This window comes from Vanessa tameamea, chromosome 17 (assembly GCF_037043105.1).
Source record: "Vanessa tameamea isolate UH-Manoa-2023 chromosome 17, ilVanTame1 primary haplotype, whole genome shotgun sequence".
NCBI classification, from domain to species: Eukaryota; Metazoa; Arthropoda; class Insecta; order Lepidoptera; family Nymphalidae; genus Vanessa; species Vanessa tameamea.
In genome coordinates this window covers 6,955,111-6,976,406 of record NC_087325.1, presented here as the reverse complement: position 1 = coordinate 6,976,406, position 21,296 = coordinate 6,955,111, and the positions used below count along the sequence as shown (strand labels likewise).

The 21,296-nt window shown below is 32.7% G+C and overlaps 1 protein-coding gene across 5 annotated transcripts in view; it reads left to right on the top strand.

Annotated features, from left to right (window-relative positions):
- The window catches only part of LOC113400563 (long-chain-fatty-acid--CoA ligase 1), a 62,446-nt gene that overhangs the window by 24,769 nt on the left and 16,381 nt on the right, over positions 1 to 21,296 (top strand). The window contains exons 1-3 of one of the 5 annotated variants that reach the window (XM_026640192.2): positions 6,140 to 6,291; positions 13,197 to 13,475; positions 18,446 to 18,600. In XM_026640192.2, coding sequence (XP_026495977.1) covers positions 13,268 to 13,475; positions 18,446 to 18,600 — 363 coding nt within the window. In that variant the 5' untranslated portion in view covers positions 6,140 to 6,291; positions 13,197 to 13,267. Of the gene's footprint in view, positions 1 to 6,139; positions 6,292 to 13,196; positions 13,476 to 18,445; positions 18,601 to 19,594; positions 19,938 to 21,296 lie in introns of those variants that run through there. The other 4 variants (XM_026640193.2, XM_026640194.2, XM_026640196.2 and 1 more) reach the window with 4 other exon arrangements.

Genomic DNA, 21,296 nt, shown 5'->3' with positions numbered 1-21,296 from the left:
GTCCCCTTGAGAGGGCAGGACGAATTTCCGAAGAGAACACGCTCAGGCTGTCCATCGAGCCCATACCTTTTCTAAACTAACTGTCCCAAACTGCGATTTTGGCAAGATATTCCTGCTTTCAAGAATCCATTCCAATCTATTTTTTATTAGGTGTGCCATAGTTTTGGCTAGAACTGACGATAAGGCAATAGGATGATAGAAGGAGGGATCTTTAGGATCTTTATGGGGTTTAAAGATAGGAATGATGATTTGATGCTTCCATGACTCAGGAATACACCCAGTTTCATAAATTTTGTTAAGAATTGAGAGTAAAATTAATTTTGGAATACCATCAATACCAGGGGAGGAGTCGTGAAGATTGTCTAAAACAGAGCAAAGCTCATCAAATGTAAAAGGATCATCCATTCGATCATAGGAAGAAGGAGAAGGGGAAGATGAAAGAAAACAATTTTCAGGAGGAACAAAAGGTGGAGCCAGTCTATCCAAAAAATCATAGAGCCAGACAGAAGAATCGTTAGAAACAGGAATACTATTACCGAAAGAACCTCATCATCATCAAATCATGACTTATGGAGTCACCTCCGCCCCCATCCGGGGGCTCCTCAGATTCCATCACCAACTACTAGATTATTAAAGAAACACTTACCTCACAACAAGTAATACACAAGAAACAACGCAGGACAACACAAATATTAGTGAAACTAAGCGATATTAGTACAAAAAAAGCCTAATTTAGAAATCGCGCACGAGTTGTAAACAATACCACTGACAGACCCTTTTTTCTTTTTTTTTTTCTCGCTGGAAAAACTTTTTACGCGCTTCCCCCACACGATGGAAGGTGGGGGGTGTGTGGGACTCCCCGGAGCCCTGGACGCTGAGTGCGCCCAGGTACGCCGGGTTTACCCACTAAAAAACCAGCGCTACCCTCTCCGTCTTTCGGCGGGCGCCACGGGATCGCTTGCGCATGCTACCGTGACACCCTGACGGTCGGCCCGCCTGTGCGGGCCTCCAGCACCTAAAGGGGGTTCTCGGGGACCACTGACAGCCGCTAAGTCAAGTAGTACTTTACACTAGTAAATTAAAATGACGTTTGGCAAATGTCAAGCGTCGCTGTCACGCACACTAAGATAATAAAGTTACCTCGTTTGTTTCAGTTCTTTTGTAGTGTGACACTATATCTACATATATATAATATTTTAAGACTAATATAATCATATTACGTCGCTAACGCGTCATTTAGTAGTATACATGCTCATACCATAACACTGACCTTATATGGGACATAAGGTCGATTTTATCCTACACACGCACTACGACACACTTGTCTGTAGTTGGAATTAAAAACTGTAATCTTCTTTCAATGTATTCTGTCCTCAACCATGAGTTAGATGACTATAATAACACACAAGCAAATACATAAAACATAGAGTCCACGTGGTTGTATCCTCTTCTGTTTTATTACTTAAGGGATATCCTCAACTCATCTCCAAGAGGTGCAAAAGTTTCTTGTGGAAGGGGGTAGGATCGTGTTAAAACAATTTTTACCCGATAAACCCCTACGATTACCATACTCAGTACGGATCGTAATGGCTAAACAACCGTCTTGACAAAACGCAACCGTTTCCGTTTTCTTGCAATATTCGGCACAAATTCAGACTTCCGGATTCCCCCCCTCCTCATCTAAGAGTAAGAAAAACTCGGTCCTAATAGTAGAGCTAACTTTTTTTGTTCCTTGAAATATGAATGCAGACTGGCAAATATGGTACCTAATCATAGGTGGTCACCATCGACCATATACATTGGTACTGTAATAAAACATTATCCAATCGCTTCTATGCTGCCTATAGTTACACTGGCTCACTCATCCTGCATACTGGAACACAACAATACGAAGAATTGCTGATTAGTGTTAGAATATGAGACAAGTTGGTTTAATCAGTAGATGGAGACTAGGAGTATCCCGTATGACTACCGTCAATCATTCTTAATAGCTAGAAAGCTCTCTGAAGAATACCAATCCATGCCCAGCGTGCTCCATGAGTATTTGACTGACATTTGCAAAGTGGTATATCCTCAGAGGGGTGTGTATTCTCGGCTGATGTTAATTATCACAGCACTCTAATCAAAACTGTATCCGTACAATAGTTTACCATCTTTTGTCTCTGTCAGGCGTATGCAACGGCTCATTTATCGAGATAGAGTTGAATTGCAACGACGCGTTTCGCCTAGGATCATGTTTTAATGTCTAGACATTCTAAGTATCTATTTTCTTTTTTTTATATAGTTATTTCTACTTTTATAATATTTGAGTGATTTTTTTAAATGTCATTAATATAAAGCTAATTTATGTAATCTGCAACATGTATGTACCAAACCGAATTACGGCGGCGAATTGAAATAATCTCCAAATCTTCTCGTTAAAATAAGGGAATGTCTTAGTCCAATCATCGAAGAATTAGAGATGTTACTTTATAACACACTTTTTGAAGTGATTATTTCAAATCGATTAAATTATTTTTTCAATAAAATGTACGTTCTCTATATACTTACAAATGAAGTATCATTTATATGTAAATATTTACATTTACATACATATATATAACTTAACTGTTATATTAACCGCATATACGAGTATATTATATACCTAACCGTTGGACCGATTTCGATGAAATGTAATGAATATATGTACATACAACTCCTATTACACCCGGATGACGTGTTTTTATTTTGTTTTTATAAATTGTATATTTATAATAGATAGATCCCGTAATAGATCACGAGTCATCTAAACGTAATTACTCCTTTGCTACGATTTAATATATAATATTATAAAAATTAAACCGGGTCCGTGTCCGTAGAGATTTATCGGCGGTCAAAGTTTGTTATGTTGTCACAAACCTCATTTTATGCCTAAGAAAGCAATTCCGATTGCAATAAAACGGGATTCATCGTGACGTAGGCGTGCTGTATTTATACGTTCAATAGCATTCGGGATTCAAATTGAATTGGAAATTGATTTTGTTACAGTCGAACGAAATGAGATACTTGGAGGGCTTTGTGCAAGCTCGTCGGGGTAGATACCACTCACTCTTCAGGTATTCCGCCGCCAAACAGCAATACTAAGCTTTGTTCCGATTTGAAGGGTGAGTGAGCCAGTGTAATTACTGGCACTAGGGACATAACATCTTAATTCCCAAGGTTGGTGGCGCATTGGCGATGTAGGGCATGGTTAATATTTCTTATCGCGCCAATGTCTTTGTGCGATGTTGACAACTTAACATCAGGTGGACCATTTACCCAGCCACCTATTACTAGTCCGGTCAAATTAGAGAATAAAAAAAGACTAAAGTTTCATAAATTTACAACAAGCTGAAAATGCTTTCACTTGTTCAAAACATAATTAAAAGTAATATTCAGAAGTTCCGAATCATTCCATTTTATAGTCTTACTCAAAGAGTATAACAATGTTTGGTTATATGTATGTATACCGATTGCAAAATATTTTTACTTCTATTACAGCTTCATAGATGTATATATGTAGCTAACTTATGCATATTATGACGCTTACAATTTTTTAACGCGCTATATCTCCGAAACGGTTGCTCTAAGAAAAAAAAGTATAAATACATTTTTTATAGATAATTTTATAAGCTTCAATTTATGTCTATGGTAATTTTGCGATAATACTTACCGTTTTCCTGAAAATTGCGAAAAATCATTTTTTTTTTCGGGATTTTCAGCCTTTGAAAATAAAAACAGGTACCGGAATCATTCGGAACTTCTGAATATTATTTTTAATTATGTTTTGAACAAGTGAAAGCATTTTCAGCTTTTTGTAAATTTATGTAACTTCTAATGTCTAGATTGACCGGGCTATACATAAGAAAAAATAAATTATAATTTAAATATTTTTACTTGTAAATCTTAAGTATTCGCTAAATCTTAAGTATTGACTGCCCAGAAAATGAATGCACGTATTAATGTATCGTTAGAATCCTTACATCATCCCGAATGACACTGACTCTTAATTCACTCAATCTGGTTATCTTATAAGATTATTATTTATATTTAGTGATCTGTAAGTGTAAGAGTTAAGTGTAGCGCAAATTGAATAAGAAAATTTACTTCAATCTGATCAATACGTATGATAATATTGTTATCTCTTGGTACGACATATTTTGTTTCGAATGTGTAGTATAAGTTTTGTTTATCGATATTAAATATTTAAAAAAAATGCAAAACATTACAATCTGATTCAGTCAAATTAATGTAAAAAAAATTAACCTTCGTAAATTAAATATATATATATATATATATATCGCCTGTATAACACCAATCAACGATAAAAGATACATATGGAAATTCAACTGGACCTCGTTCATCAAAACTTGTCGAGTTATTGACGGTAACATACATACAAACGAAAAATTTATTGCTATACCTGACAGGACAAGAAATCGGAAATGAAGACATTAAAATTAATGTATTTAAATAAATAATACTGGGAACAAAACACATTATGAGCTAAAGTAAATGTATGGTTTTTTAATAATTGTAGAGCTGGTTGCAGCCCGTCTGTCATTGGGCCAGTGTAACAACCATCAACTCTTCGAGCTCTCTTTAACTAATGGAAATAATTACGTTTTTTTTTGGATCCATCTTTCATATTTCGTAAATTTAATTGATGATGTCAAGGGGGATGTATGAACCAACTATGAAGGACATATTATCTGTCTTTTCGCTCATTCTTATAAGCCGATAGGGTAACAAGTCAGACACGACCAAAATGAGTTCAGGCGCAGGACTAACGACTTTACGTCCTTCTTGAGGTACGGGAGCGAATTCTGGTCCGTTACTGAGATTTTTTCGACGGAAAAACCTGATAACTTTTTGTCGGCCCGATCTGGTGTTTGAACCAAGGAACTCTCATCTGTAGGCTTACATTTAGCCGCCAACGAAGCAGTCATTTTTATTAAATAATTCCTTAATTTGTATCGCTAAGAACTTAAGGATCGTGTGGTAATTAGTTTTTTTAATAAAAAAAAACAATAGTCCTTATCTTTTGTTGAGATCAAAACACGCTTGTCTAGAGAAACCACTGAATAGATATTTAATTTAAGAAAAAACATCAATTATTTTGTGTAGTGCTGGTTCAGTGCCAGTTATTATAGGCAAAAGGGACGTAAAAACTCTGGACATAACCACCACATGCAGGAAATTGCTCTTATTTAAATGTGAAAAAGCGAATTGCTCATGTTTTCAAAGAATAATATCTTGAAAAATTTTGGTAATGTAAATAGTTGAACGACGAACAATTTAAATTTTCACTCGAAATAATAGTTTGATATTCCTTTACTTATCAACGTGCCATTAGCAAAACTATACTCGTATATGTTTCCTACGCAGTTGAAAGATATTTTGCAAATCATTGTTACACAGTTCTTATTGAAGGTATTATTGCCAGTTGTATAGTACGAGTGGGGTATACCTATCTATATCTATAAAAAGTTTGCTTGCTTTTTTGAACATATCGCGCAAAAATCGCTGAATGTTTTGACGTGAAATTATATTCAGCAATTGTTTCTGAGACAGTTTTAGTTGAACATTATCATACAAACTAATTCAACGTATAGCGTAGCCATAGCAACGCGTGGCTGGGTGTACTAGTAGCTTATATAACTGAATTAAACTGTTCAGACTCAGGTACTTTCTATATGTTTAAATGAACTATAAGCCAAACCCCACAACAAACATTATTAATATTTCTTAAGCAATTTTTATTCAATATGAAGCTTATAAAGCTTATAAAAAAGCAATAACCGACATTGCGTTGTATCTACACGTCCTCAAGTTCTGAAGTTCTAGATTACATTATCAGGATTTTTCAATTTATTTGAAGGACAGCTAGCGATAAGTTTTAATTAAAATGATATGAATATCACCCCGAATGAACCTGTTCGTCGTCGTTTCATCATTTTACAGAACAAGTCTGGACGTTTCACCATATGAAATGACAAGGCTATTAACATTCAAGAAAATAGACTATTAATTGTTGGAGAGCTGAAGTTGCCATAGCCCGTGTCAACTTAAAAGAGAGAGGCGACTAGGCAAAGGCTGGGAAGGCAGCGTGCGGCAACATGGAGTCACATTGTCGCATTGGACGGCCGCCGTAACGGCCGCGCGTATAGGCAGCGCACGCGCATCGGCGCTTGCACTACGAACCACGAAACACGATACGAGTGACGATCGATAAGACCGTGATAAAAACCGCAGTGTTTGTAAATTCCGTAGGTAATGTGCCCGCGCAGCTGGAATGTCGTAACGATTTCGCTGTCGTGTTTTTGTTGTGACTTCTCCTCCTTTATAGCTACGTACTAGAGCCCGAATGAGTTTTTTAACGTCTGCTCTTCAACGGCCCCGCTTGTTTGCTATTGTGCTATTTGCAATGATTGTTTACTATCGGACTAAATGACCGGTAACGTTACTGTGAATTGTCCGAAAAGTCCTCAACTTATATTGGAACGAATATTTCGGGTTACAGCGGCATAAAAAACAATTCACTTAGTTAAAAAATGTTTATAATTATACCATAATATTGAATAAACATACAACAATCGAACCTGAACTAAATGAATAAACTACACGCTTTTCAAGATGGGAAGGTTCTATTTACAAGTCGTATTTCTGCAATCTCATGTCACATCGCGAGAGCGCTTCGCTGTATAATAATGCACTTTATTACTTGAAAAGACTCCGTGCAAGCAACCATTATTTTAATAACAACTGTTGTACACATAAACGATTGCGATCGTGCCTTAGGCGATCACGATGCTCGCTTTATGGTTGAAATTTGATCTACACGTTTGTGGGTCAAAACGCGACTCCAAAGAATCTTTGTTCTATTCATTCGAAGAACGTGTATACTTTATTTGTCGTATGAATGAAACTCAGACTAATGCGCTTTCATACGTAGAAGAAAGTAGTTGAATAATAGTACGTCTGACAGATTATTATGAGATCTGTAGGAATTTTAATGCGATTTCATTTTATCTATATTGCATTGTGTGTTTCTCGGGAACAAAGACATTTTATCCGTATGATATCGTAGATATACATATTATATTTTACAATGTTTTTTTTGGAGTCTATCGTTTAGACGATTCGTTATTTAGTTTATTTTGATAGGTGGTTCAAGAACTTGTTCAATGGTAAGTTAGTTGTTCTTTAAATGTTTTAATTATTTTTTTTTGTTTTATCAATCAATAATACGCTCGAATATAATTTTATTTACTTGTAAACAATTGAACACTATATAATAAACATCCTTCTAATATAAAGGCTTTAGTTTAGTTTTTGTTCATTCATCATATCACAATCGATGCGAGGTTTTATATTCATTCGCGAACGATCTTTTCTCACGTCACTCGGGGTAGGCTTTGATATTTTGGACATTAGGCTTCCCTTGAAAGCATTTCTAAAACGAGAACAAAAATAAAAGGCCTACCCGACCGACGCTTTCATGTAAAACTTCGCCTCGCCCCTGACATAATCTGACATTAGCCTTGAAATAAGAGTAAGTTAACATTTTATTGACCTTTTTTTAATAACTTGAACATGCATTAATAGAAGTAGAACTAAAATGTTGTTATTTTGTAGTCTTATTAAATGTAGCTGTGTCTTTTATTATTGCAGGGGTGTTAAACAATTGAAGATTTTTAAAACATTGTAATAATGTATTTTATAGAATACATTTGTAATAAATAAATCCATGATTAGCAGGTAAATTTAAATTGTTTGTCTAAAATTCTATTATTACAGACCATTAAATATAAAGGAAAGAAAAAACTTTTTATTTTATTTTAATAGACCTCACTTATTATACAGGGCGATGTCATAAAAGCGAAGCACTAAAAATACTTCTAAGGAGTATTACCATCCATCGCAAATAAATTCATTCTTGGCAGTACGTTCTGAGAAGCCGTAAAGACATCCTGCGTATAATCCTGTCCTATCGTTTCAAGCCTGGGGACTCGGCGAGATGTAAAACTTTAACCTTGGTCTTACTTAACTTAACGCACTTTACCTTTATTAGTTTGATGGATAAAGTAGATTTTCGTGTCGCAATGGCCTCTTCATTCATTGTATCACGCTGTTAAATTATAGTAATTATAAGAATAGATTTCTCAATACTGTTCCTAAATTATAAATGATTATACGGTATTCTTAAATTATTACGACTTGATCGATTAAGGTCATTTTCACACGATAAATTTTAAAATTTTATTTTAATTTGCTAGTATTAACTAGATATATAAAAGTTTATGTTGTGCATATAATTCTCAGTGTTAAACCATCTTGTAAAGGTTTTTTTTTTAATTTTATTTTCGTAATAACCCGCAGAGCTGATATAAATTTTACACATGAAACGTAACAGGATAAAAAGGGTTGCTACCTTTTAAACCCATAGGCGTGAAAGAGATAGTCATATTAAATCAGCTTAGTATAGAAACTGAATTTAAATATCTAATAATATAAATACCGCCTACTAAACTTTGTACAAAATGCATTGCAAATACTGTGTGAATGTGTTCGTATATCAGTTTGTGAAAGCAGCTCTTTCTATGAAGCATTAAGGATGTCCTGCAGATATTTTAGACTTGTTCAATGCCTACTTTACGTTAAATTACCGAGTTTTGTATTCAATTGTCGATAAAAATAGATGGACATGCTTTGTTTTAATTTTCAGTATATTCAATTGTATTTGATATAAATAAGGCGTTCGTATAAATCCATATACATAGATACTTTTTTCTTTATTTAATAATTATGGATATCGATCGATCTTATTACAGATATCTAAATTATTAAGTAATTTTAAAATGTCTGGACGCATTTTAGTGAAGCTCTTCACTATGACATTATTTAAAATATGATAATTTCTACTTAAACATTGCATCGTATGACCCATTTCTTGTTCTCTATTTATTCGTCTAAACGAAAATCGAGACGTGGGTTAAGTATATTTAATTTAATATACCTCCAAATTTATAAAAGTCGATTAATTATTTTTTACAACTTATGCTTAACATTGATTAATAATGAAATCAAATCAGGCTGCAAAAGTAATTTCATATATCGTTAAGCGTGCACAAAGCGAGTAGAGTCGTTTGCGGACGTGACTCAGTGTCGTGGGTGCCTCATTTCGTATGCGCAAGCGCAACGCCTAGGAAGTGCATTCATGTAATAACAAGACTCGCGGAAAACCGTGCGCGAAATTATATTAACTTGTTTAACATAAAACAAATATATATTCCTATACTTTCGGTTTTAAAGTTTATTTGTTAACATTAACCGATTTCAAAAATGGGTAGTTCGCCGATTCATTTGTATCTCTTATATTGTATGTTCATTATTTTCCAGAAACTTAACCTTTCTTTAAATTTCCTTTATAATTCTTTCATTAAATTAGTATGTTAGTTAAGAAAATATTCTAGTTACCATTATGTCTATTAATTTTATCAGTTGGTTTATTAAAACCACTATTGCCCCTCCAATAACTTTATGAACAAATGATTTATTTTAAACAACTTTGTAGTTCTTATTGTAATAAAAGGTATAATCACATTATGCGGCAATCTCTCGTGATATCAACACTTAAGATGCTTAAAGTATTAACCCTTTCTCAACACTCAAGATTTTATGATCATAAAGAGTATATTTTCTATAAAATATAGCGAGTAATGAACGGTCTTGAGCGTTTTATTATATCGATTATAGGAATTTGTAACTTACGCTACTTTATCCTTGTATTAAATATACTTTTTAAATGTATTATATGAAAAAATTCAAGCGGAATAAAACGTTTTATACATTAATGGACAGGTATCATGTTAAAGTAATCGCCACAGATAATAATGTAAGTTCTTTGTGATCATGGAACTACATTTTAGGTACATGCTGAATTTAATTGGAATTATATCTATGTTAGGTGAAGTTCTGTTTATTCTCACTAGTTTTGAATGTTATGCTTATGTATGGAAATATAGAATATCGTATTCGATATTTTTAACTTTTTCATTTATTGAGTATTCTCACATGAGTGATTATTATCTAATCAGGTGACTTAATTAGTATTTGATTATTTTGATTGTTTATTTTTCAAATAGAAACACATGCACACATGTGATATCTGTAAGGACGGCAAATAATATGTCCATTGACAAACCAAATGGCAACCGCCCTTAATTCCATTGTATAAACTTAAAATAAAATTATTTTGTTTAAATAAACGAAATACTATTAATAGAATCTCTTAAATAAATATTAAAGTTTTTTTTAAAGTTAAATAATTTAAATAGCTAATGATATTTTATTAAATAAAAATTATTTCGATTTCTTGTTCTCGGAGTTCGTTAACCTTTACTACTACTAATGGACATTGAAAATTGCGTACAAATATAGGCGCCTCGCGAACACGAAATACCCGAATAATAATTTCCATCTCAGATGAATAAATAATCTAAAAGGCCATAGACAAAAAGTAATAACAGTATTATGTGAAATCGTAAAATCTTATCTCAGAAAATATTTTAAAAATATTTAATTAAAAGTCATTGAACTCTATCAACAATATTTAATATTCATAGAAATATATCCACGCATGTTTAACGAAACACGATGCCTCTAACAATTGAAGACATATTAAACGGTTTCTTAGATATCTCGTCTGTCATAATATCACTTTCCATTAACGGGAAATATTACTACAACGTGACTATGAAGTAATTAAAACGGTCCGCGATTACTTCGTGGCTCTTTTAACTGTAACTGCGGTTCTTCAGCAAAAAAAAAATTGGCAGATGTTGAATTGACGGTTAAATCAAAACACGGCTCAGTTCGTCGACCTCATAACAACTAGCCGCTCGGAAACTGTGTCAAAATTTCTGCACTCGGATTCGTAGTAGGAGTAGGTAAGCACTCGTAATACGGGTTCCGAATTTAATTTTCGTTTTATTTTTATTTGCTGATATATATTTACACGTATATTTTAATTATAAAAAAACTGACCTTTAAACTTGGCTGAAATTTTTTTTCTAATTCATTATAAAATTTATATATAAACTTTTTGGTAACCAAATTACACTAATCAATTATTATTATCTACCAAAGAGATTATACTTAATATATTTTTTTACGTAAGGGTGATGACATTAATGTTACGGTAGAACGGGTTCCCGCGAAAACATCTATATGATTTTATTGTTTCGTGAACCAGATTGGAATAACAGAACCACCGTTAAGTGTGAATGTTCCAATAGCGGAAACGACTGTTAGATTTGTATTGTAGGTTTCATTCATTATGGTACATAATGTCAGCTTTTACACGCTTCGATCGTAGATACATTACTAGTGCAATATAAAATGTTATGCTGATTATGTGAACTAATTAAATTTTCAAGTTTTAACCTACGTATTAGGTAATTAAATCTGTGACTTGGTGTTAAAAGAGCTACTATAAATAAGAATAACACTTTTAGTAATCAGAATAAAAACAATGAAAATATGACGCTGGTTTTTTATGTAACATATGATTTTTGTGTAATACTGTATTGTTAGATTTATCCCATTCTAGCACAAATGTATATATATTTAATAATTTGACAAATGACAAAATGTCTTTAACTTTTTACTCAAAAATGTACTTTAGCCCTTTTACCACCAGGCTACCGAAATATTCCAATCAAGAATTAAAGTTTGTTTCCATTTTGTTAATAATAACAAATAATTATGTCAAAAAATCATTCTCCAAAATATATTTAACGCATGGCGTCGTTCAATAGTTATGATGGAACGTGGTTTGATTAAAAGATAAATAAGCAATGCGTTTGAATCGCTATCGAATATAATACTAATATGTACTTAAAATCCGTTACGGTACTTTCGAATTATTGGGTCATAGCGAACTCATCACACGGTTGAGGATTATCCATTGTTTGTTTCAATAGTTTGTCGGCTGTCGCAGGTCTATCTGATGATCTATAGCTTGCGTATTTGTAATTTCATCTATACCCATTGTGCAAAACTCTAAACGAAGACCATGACGCTTGCATATATGAAAAATGTATATAAAGATACACGCAACACCACGAATTGATTATGAAATAAGTTTTGAATGCTGAAAAGTTTTAAATTATTTATTATACAATTATAAATGTAATTTAAGTATTTTAAATTCTTAATATTTTACGTAAATAAATTCTCCTATACATATATAATTCTTAATGTTACAAGAATAATTGTTTAATTATTTTTAAATTTTATTGTTTGCACGTTTTAATTGAATATACGTACATAAAACAGTTCTCATAAATTATCCTTTGTAATACATAAAGGTAATTTAATTTTCGTCCAGTTATTGTGAGCTAATTTAAACGAACATAAACATTTAAATACAATATGATAATATATCATTTCTGTTTACTTTAAAGTAATTGAAGCGTCAGTCATTACCGTCGCGAAGGTTGCTGTGATATTTAATGCGTTAACGGTGATTTAGTCGAGATTTTAAACCGCATACTTGTTTATTATCTGTGACAGCTTTCCATTCAACTAGGTACCTATTTAAAAATAATTACAATTAAACATAGTTTAGGATGTTTGGTAAAAAAAAAAACAAAATATATATAAAAAACCATTTTTGTTTTTTATGTGATCAGTATTCGTTATAATTTCTATACAGCGATTTTGCTGATCGACATTATATATATTTTTCGAAATTTTGTCTTAATTTTCGATGTAGGTAAGACTAAGATTTTAGGATTAAGGTTTTATTTTGTTATACATGTTTTTTTTAATTAGACATTATTAAATAAACCAACAATTAATTTCATTTAAATGATTCATAATTATACCGTTTTAAATTCACTCGCTAGTACCCATACAATACACAATGCGGTAGATAAGCGGCAAGCCAATGAAATCAGAAGCTAGATTAGTTTCAGATATCAACTAGTAATGTTAATGACCCTCTCAAGGCCAAAGGCCCCCTCGAAATGAATCTATAAAGCCTTTTAGTTTTATGGATTTCGTTTCATTCGACAACAAAATAATCGATGTTGAATATCTTTACGACAATCGCTCGTGTTTATAAATAACGTAATTATATAGGTCTTAATAAATTTGTTTTAATATAACAGCCGAAGCGAGTCATGCAACTGTTATGATACGAAAATGTTAACACGGCTGGCGGCGTGATAAATTGATAAAAATGTGTAACAACAATAATAAAATGGCGAGCGGTAAGTTTGGACTGAATGTTAAGAAGGACAAAGTGAACTCGACAGAGGCTAACAAGACTGAGTTTAGTGTTAAGGAAAAATGTCGCAAGTTGCAGAAGAAACTTAAGAAGACTGATAAAAAGAAGACTGAATCTAGTTCCAAGGAAAAGACGATTTGGTGGAATCAATGCAGCAGCTGTAAGTAAAGTTAATGTTAGTTAAACAACTACGTGTAATAAATATGAAATTAATGGCGCCGTAAAATTGTAATAAATAGTTTATAATAAATTAGATCTAGACAGATTGTAAAGTGAAAAAAAGTGATCATTTAAATTATTAAAATTCGATAGGTGCGCTGGTGTGTTTATAATTTTAGGAATTCACAATCTGGTTTAATTTATTATAAACTAACGGCATTTACAATTATCCAATAACATACATATAATGGAGACGGCTTCGCTAAGGGTCGATCGAATTTGTTATGACCTATATACCTGTAGTTACTGGCATAATTCAAAACATTACTAAGTATGCCGGTAAATATGTGATGTGATGACCTTCGAGTAATTTAAATAAGTAGTAAAAAAACACGTGACTTTATTCAAAATAGGAACTAACGGTAGGCGGCTCAGATGCTTATATATGTCATCGTATAATTGTAAACACCGTTAGTTTATAATAAGTCTAGTGAGTTTACGATAGAAGCGAATTTACCGTAGTAACATCATAAGCTGTCATACAATGTAACCGAAGTACTGTAAGTACTTTATCAGAAACATATCGCATACAATTTCGATACTTACCATACTATACTCATAATTATTTTGGTTATTTTGATTTAATTCTAATTGATCCCTGACGTGCAATTACTTGTACCATAAAAGAATAATCTATGCTCCTATATTATTATTGTAAATGCGATAGTCACTCTGGCTGTCTAACTGTCAGTCTGTCTGTTGCTCTTTCAAGGCCAATCCACTGAACCGAATTTGATGAAATTCGGTAACTTGTGCCGGACATCTGACGAGCAAACCCTAAAACAAAAGCGTAGCCGCGGGCGACAATTAGTTATTTACATGACGTACCTACTAGCGATCCGCTCTGTCTTCACTCGGGCGCATTTTATTAATACAGACATTTTATTATGTCCTATAAATACACTCAGGAATAATATAGTTTTTATTTTTACAATTGGTTCATTAGTCACGAGATTACTTCTAATGTATGTAAAATCAAACAATATTTACCCATTTATGATATTAGTATATTTCATTAGCAGATACTTGGTAAACGTGAAAGGTTACAGATTTGAATCAGTGCAGGTTTAAATTCCTAATTTTACGTGCTAATACTGTGTTTGCATTGCATATTACGGAACAAATTTTGTGACGCACTCCCGCCTCATAAATTACTTTCAGAATTGTTCTCTTGAAAAGCTGACATATCCAAGACTCAGTACAGTGACATTTATTAGTTATTACTTAAATTATTTTAATGTTTTATTACTTCTATCCTCGTTGGGTATTTCAACAAAATACAATTTATTAAAAACATAAATTTTTATTATAGAATATAAATCCATATCTCAGATTAGAATTAAGTTTTGTACCTATAAGTAAAAATATAGGTATTTCATTAAAATGTATAATGTAAATTATCAGTCGGAAAGTGGCCCACTGTTAAGCTAAGGCGTCCTTTCCTTTGTGGGAAGGTTTTGGAGCTTATTCCACCACGCTGCTTCAATGAGCTTTGGATACACACGTGACAGTTTTTCATTTGATACATTCAAGTTATGAAGAAACTTACGCCATGTACTTTAAAATAATAATTAACGTAAATTGAGTGCCTGAAATTTCAGAGCTGCTTACCCGGAATGATCCTGCAATCTTTGATTAAGATTAACGCGTTAGAGCTAGACTGCCAAATCGGTAATCTTGATAACTTAAATTGCTTAAATCCTCATTAGTTGAACTCAAATTTTATCAAGTCTCAGTTAAGATATATATTTTCTTATATTTTATGCTATATGTGTTTGTAGTTATAAAAAGATCACAGTGTTTTAACGTGCATTACACAAAAACCGCTGTATATTTTGACATGAAATTAGTATCAATATGTTTAGCGTGTTCAGAAAACCGTGGCTAAACAATATCATAGGATATAATATTGGTCGTAGCTACAGCAACGCGTGGCCGAAACTGCTCGTATAAATGTACTGTATATAATTATAGTACATCATTATTATACAGTCCACGCTGGAGTTTTTAATTCATTTATTCGATTAAAAATAAATGATTGCTTGTTTGTATCATTGCAAGACCAGCTCACCCTTGAAGGGCCGTCAGTCTCGTTACGCTCTTTGAATGTACAATGAGGGGAAATTAGATCACCAAGGTTCGAACTTTTGAAATCGAACAAGTACCATGAAGTTATTCAACGACAAATAATCGAGGCCAACACGACCTTAAACGTCGCCTTCAAATTATATGTGGGCCCTTCTAATACCGACTCATATGAAAATTTCGACATTGACTTTTGCAAGTTTCGTAACCATAATTTCTATTTGATCAACCATTGCAAGATATCGTGTGATAAAAATATAATAAATAAACTTAATACGACACTAATGGCCCTTATTGTCATCATAAATGTTGTACCCGCTGTATATGTACTGTGTCTTCTTTCTGTCACATCAATTTAACATTTGCAAGAAGAAGACAAAGCATAACGTAACTAAACTTCCGCCAGACGACGTTTATTATTAAGAAGCTGAAAGTATTCGTATTATTGTGAAAATTAATAATAAACATGCGAATGTCGCTGTAATTTTATTATAAATAAATAAAACATTTTATTTTTGTTAATGAATATTATAAACTGATTTTAATTACATTTTTAGCAGACAGTAATTAAAACTTCCGTGTTAACGATATTCATAAGAAAATACTATAGAAATCTTACAATATTTAACTAAAGTATCGAACTAAATTATGTTGTTTAAATTAAATACATCACTCCTCTAAAATTAGTCATTGAATTCAGTTACAATATTACAACGACTCGTTTAATGTTGCAAATAAATTCCACAAATAGAAGTATTGTTAAAAAAATAATAACATTTATGTTCATAACATCGGGTAGAATGTATTTTATTGTATATTAAATCGTATCGTTATTTATTTTCTATTTGGTTTATATATGTTTCTCTTACCCAGTATATGTGTATCTATTGCGATTCATCTACTTTACGACAAGAAACGTAAATGTATGTCAGTGGAAAGCGCGCGAGAATCCCGTGAAATCAACTCGCTTACATGACGCGGCCGCGTACACCCCCGGTACCCACTTTCTAAACTAGCTGCACTTTCGGTTTATGGTTCAGGAACTTGTCTCTAGACCGCATGAAAGTTGTCTTAGATGTTTCCTAGTGTTTGAGATCATAAGTAAACTCAATGTTCGATTGCGGTGACTTTGTGCCACTTTATACTAGAGAAAGAATTATAGAAAAAATGCGTTAGTCTAGATAGAAACAACGTACATAATTTCCTTTGACTAAATGTATAGTTGTATGATATGATTCTTGAAAGTGAAGTCTTATTGTTAAGTACTTAAAGTTGAAATTGTTGACATTTATTCATCAACAACTCGTGAAAATAAACAAGATTTTAATCTCATGTGTATGTTTGTTGCGGATATTTTTTGCGTGTGTTTAACGAATTAGATATAATATATACGAATTTAATGAGCAATGGTACTACTTTTAACACTCAGATTAACATAACTCAGATTACTGAAAAACTGCTGAACGCATTTCTGTCACTATAATGCAATTTCAAATTTTGATCTGTCTATATAGTAAATTCTATTGTATATAAATATATACATATAACCAAGATACAATGGCAGTTTTATTGCATTAATTTTTTATATTAAGTAATTTTATTAATTATAATATTGTAGCAATAATAAGAATAAACAGAGATTTATTTTTAATTTTACTTCCGTATTGCAAGTGACGCCTTGAGGACGATCGTGACGTTTTACTTAAAATATAAATAGGTACAAATATATTTCACGACATAATAACGATTTTTTCTTTAAGATTTCAGCGTATCTTCATTAAGAATTTTGCGATTGACAGGAAAGGTCGTTGTAACGATCATTATCGAAAGTACAAGCCTCGAAGTAAGTCTTTTAGTAATTCTTAATGAGAACTGTCATTATTGTATCTCCGTTTTTGGACTTACCGACATGTCAAGTGGATTGTCGATTCAAGATTTTATGGCACGTATCGTAAACAGCTTGTTGCTAGGCGTGATGTATGACGATCGTTTATTTTATTGTTGAAGTTTAATATTCTTTAAGAACAAATTTTAGGATAAACAAAGAATATATCTGTAGTAGTTATTTGTAATATAATGATTAAAAATAGCTATAGATAAATCATGACCGCTCTGAGTGGAGGTGAGTTTGCTAGCGAAATTCCCCCGTTGCAAATCGTATTTCCGATTCTTTGAACAGAAAACTCGCCAGAATTTTACTTTTGCAGACAATACTGACGGGCTATTTTCAACGTGTTTTTTGTCAATATTTTAACTTGAATCAAATACAAAAACAAACATCTTCTGTATGATTTACAGAAGAATATTTACGCGGCTTGATTGCTTATTAGCATTTTCTGACTTTGCCCAAAACCCAAAGACATTTAATTGTTTCATTAACATGTGTAAGCATGCAATGGGGCTTGTTCCTGTTCCCATGGAGTCAGTGTCATTATGACTGGAGAAGAGGACACAATAAGAGAAGGAACGTTTATGGCAATTGCAACTTTTTGCATCACTAGCCGAACCCTGGCGGAAAAGTCTATCAAAAATCCTTGAACAAATAAAACTGTACACCTGTACTAAAAGATTACCTCCTTCCCATAACTGTATCTGTGCGTAAGTTACAGCAGGATTCCCACCCGGAGATCTAATGATTTTAAAATACTTTCATTATTGTTTTTAGAGGACTTAGAGGTTTTTAGAGGTCTTTTTACTCGAGAAACCTAAAATTCGGGCACGGAGTTTTTTTTTCGTTAAAATCTATGTCATACTATTTAATCTGTATTATTTACCTATCGTTAGCTTATATTTAACATAGTTATATACTATTTTTTTTTGTTACAGTAAGCGAAATAGACCAGTACCTATGGATGGTTGGTGGTTCGGCCGGTGCTTTAGCGCTCACAGGAGTTGCAGCCGCTTCAGCATTCTATCTCAGTACGCGTCCGAAGCCCGAAAAGCCTTTGGTCACGTTACATGAACAGAGTTTGCTCGAACCGGTAAGTGTTTTTAAATATAATCATTATTAATATAGAATAACAGGCGGCTACTAACTGCGATTAACCGAGTCTGTTGTTAATTGTTCTCGGCAGAACCTTTGACGATTTAAATTCGCTTGTAAAAGTATCGTTTAATAAAATTTATTTTGATTATTAAAATTCTTCAAAAATAATTATATTACGGTATTAATAAAGTACATTAAGTGACATTAAAAATTCGATATTTATAAAGTAAGTGGAACGGAGATCGTGCGAAACAATGATCGTAATTAACTTCACTGATATGCAACTTTGTATTATACTTATCTTAAATGCTTCAAAAAGGCAGTCTTAAATGCTTTAGCGCCACGAAATAAGGAAATCAAACTGAGTAGTAATTATTGGCGAAATGTTGTCATGTACACGAAATATGGACGGATATTTAGATAAGTGACTAAGTATTGAATAATTTCGATAGGTATTTAAGTCTGCCCCAGCGATATTAAGAGTTAATAACCGATAGTCGACGCTTTGTGTGATAGACTATTAGGGTTTAATGATCGATAAGAGAAAACGTTTATTCGTAATTTATAATCATAGGCATAAATAACATCGAATTCTAATTGTTAATGCTTATCAATAAAAAACGTTCACATTTTCGATCGAATGTATGTATAACGTTAAATTTTTATTTTTATTGAAATGCTGTAAATACGCTATAAATAAGTAAAATATCTTTTTCAACCTTGAATGCAAATCTTAAGGAATATTAATGTAAACTAAATGTCAACCGAAAGGTCAATGATCGGAATACTTTTATTATCTAGAGGTAAGAAATAATTTTACCCGCAAGATTCACCATTTCCCACCTGATATATCACATGCGGACTCCCGAAGGAGTTCCTTATATCTGTGTATCAAAGTTCAAGATGTCCTAAACCGAAACGTTTGAATTGGCAGAGCGCATCTTCGAGCGGTATTTTTAACTCATTGTGCCAAGAGCTGCCCTGCCTGTTGCTCTCATGTCAGTATTCAGAACTCTTTAGCGAAAGTGACGAGGCCGATAGGAACCTCAAGTTCTAAAATCGAAATCTTATTGTGCGTATCTTATAATTGTCAAGATTTTAAGTGTCGGTGACTTAAGTGAACGATTTTGTTGCGCTTTAAATATACATCGTGTGTGATATCGTTGAATGGCGCCGATTGCGCAATGAATGTCAAATGAGTGATTAAAATAAATATAATAAATTGTGCGAAGTGATTGAAGATTTATAGCGATGGCGTGCTGCGATTGCTGCATCGGGGTTGCCCCGCTCCGACCTCCCATCTCTCTGAGTGATCAATCAGACTCCGTCAAAGTAAGGATGTTACCGCGAAATATAATTAATATTTGGGCATAATTGTTTTTTTTTTAATTATGCAATATCGAAATCACCCGTTGATGAATTTTATTTAATGCTTTATGATTATGGGAATGGTTTCAACTTATTCCCGTTAACGATTTAGCATGCTTAAATATTTTTTAAGACTATGAAATTTTAACTAAATACGTAGGTGGTAAAATAAAAAGAAATGTTGTAATCTGTGTTGGAGACATTTTTAATTGAATTGCGATTGTTGGCAGAGCTCGGGATAATTTAGTTTGAGATCGTAGGCCTCGGAGTTAAAACAATATATTAATAAAAATACAGTCGCTTTCTAGACCTTTCTATTTTTACCGATATCGAAATACTTTAAATAATTCTGATGTGATTATAAACGTTTTAAAAAGTATATATATTACATGATTTTCTCATTGGAACACAGGTTAATTTTGTCTACTATTGAAATGCGAATCTTAAGAATATAAAAATGATAAAATCATAAACATTTTAATTCTAATAGAAAATTTCAGCTTCAAAACCTATCCTATCCTAATTTCTGTTTTTAATTCATCTCATCTTCAAAATTGAATGAAAACATCGTAAGTAAACCTGTATAAGTATATCTGATGAAATTCTCCAACATGCACCTCCACCCAACCCACTTTTTAATAGAAGTATGTTTGTGCCCAGCAGTAAAATGTTTACGACGATACTTTAATGGTGATGAAAAGGATTTATTTCTATTCAACTATAACAATTATGACTCAAAACACTCACCTCACGATATTTGAACGCTTTCAATTATTTTTGTTTATAATCTAGATTTTTATGTTCAGTTTAACTCGGGCCAAATTGATTTACAGCTTCACAAAATGTATACCGAAATCCAGTAGCAAAAAAATATGATATTCTACCGCACATGTACCTACTCGTCGCCTCGCCCGGGAATTTTTATTTTGCCTTGTGCTTCGTTATAACCGTAAATTTTATAGCTATAATTCGTACCTAATGAAGCCTTCCTGTACTAATAAAATATATGTTGAATACGTTAAAGTTTAAATCGAAGCCTGGAATACTCTTAACTGACGCTATATTTGAAGTCAAACTCATCGGGTACAATGATATTTGGAATTTAAGTTCAAATATGAAGTCGGAAGTTTTGTTTGTACATATATGTAAGGCTTCTGACACACATGCTTAGAATTATAAGCGACACCTCGAATACCTACCCTAATTATTTGCGGTGATGTACTTAAGGTTTTATATGCGCACGCTGGCAAACCAACCCAATATAACCTTAGATTAGTACCTTACCGTAAGCCTTGCTATTTATTTCTGTATATTTGACAATTA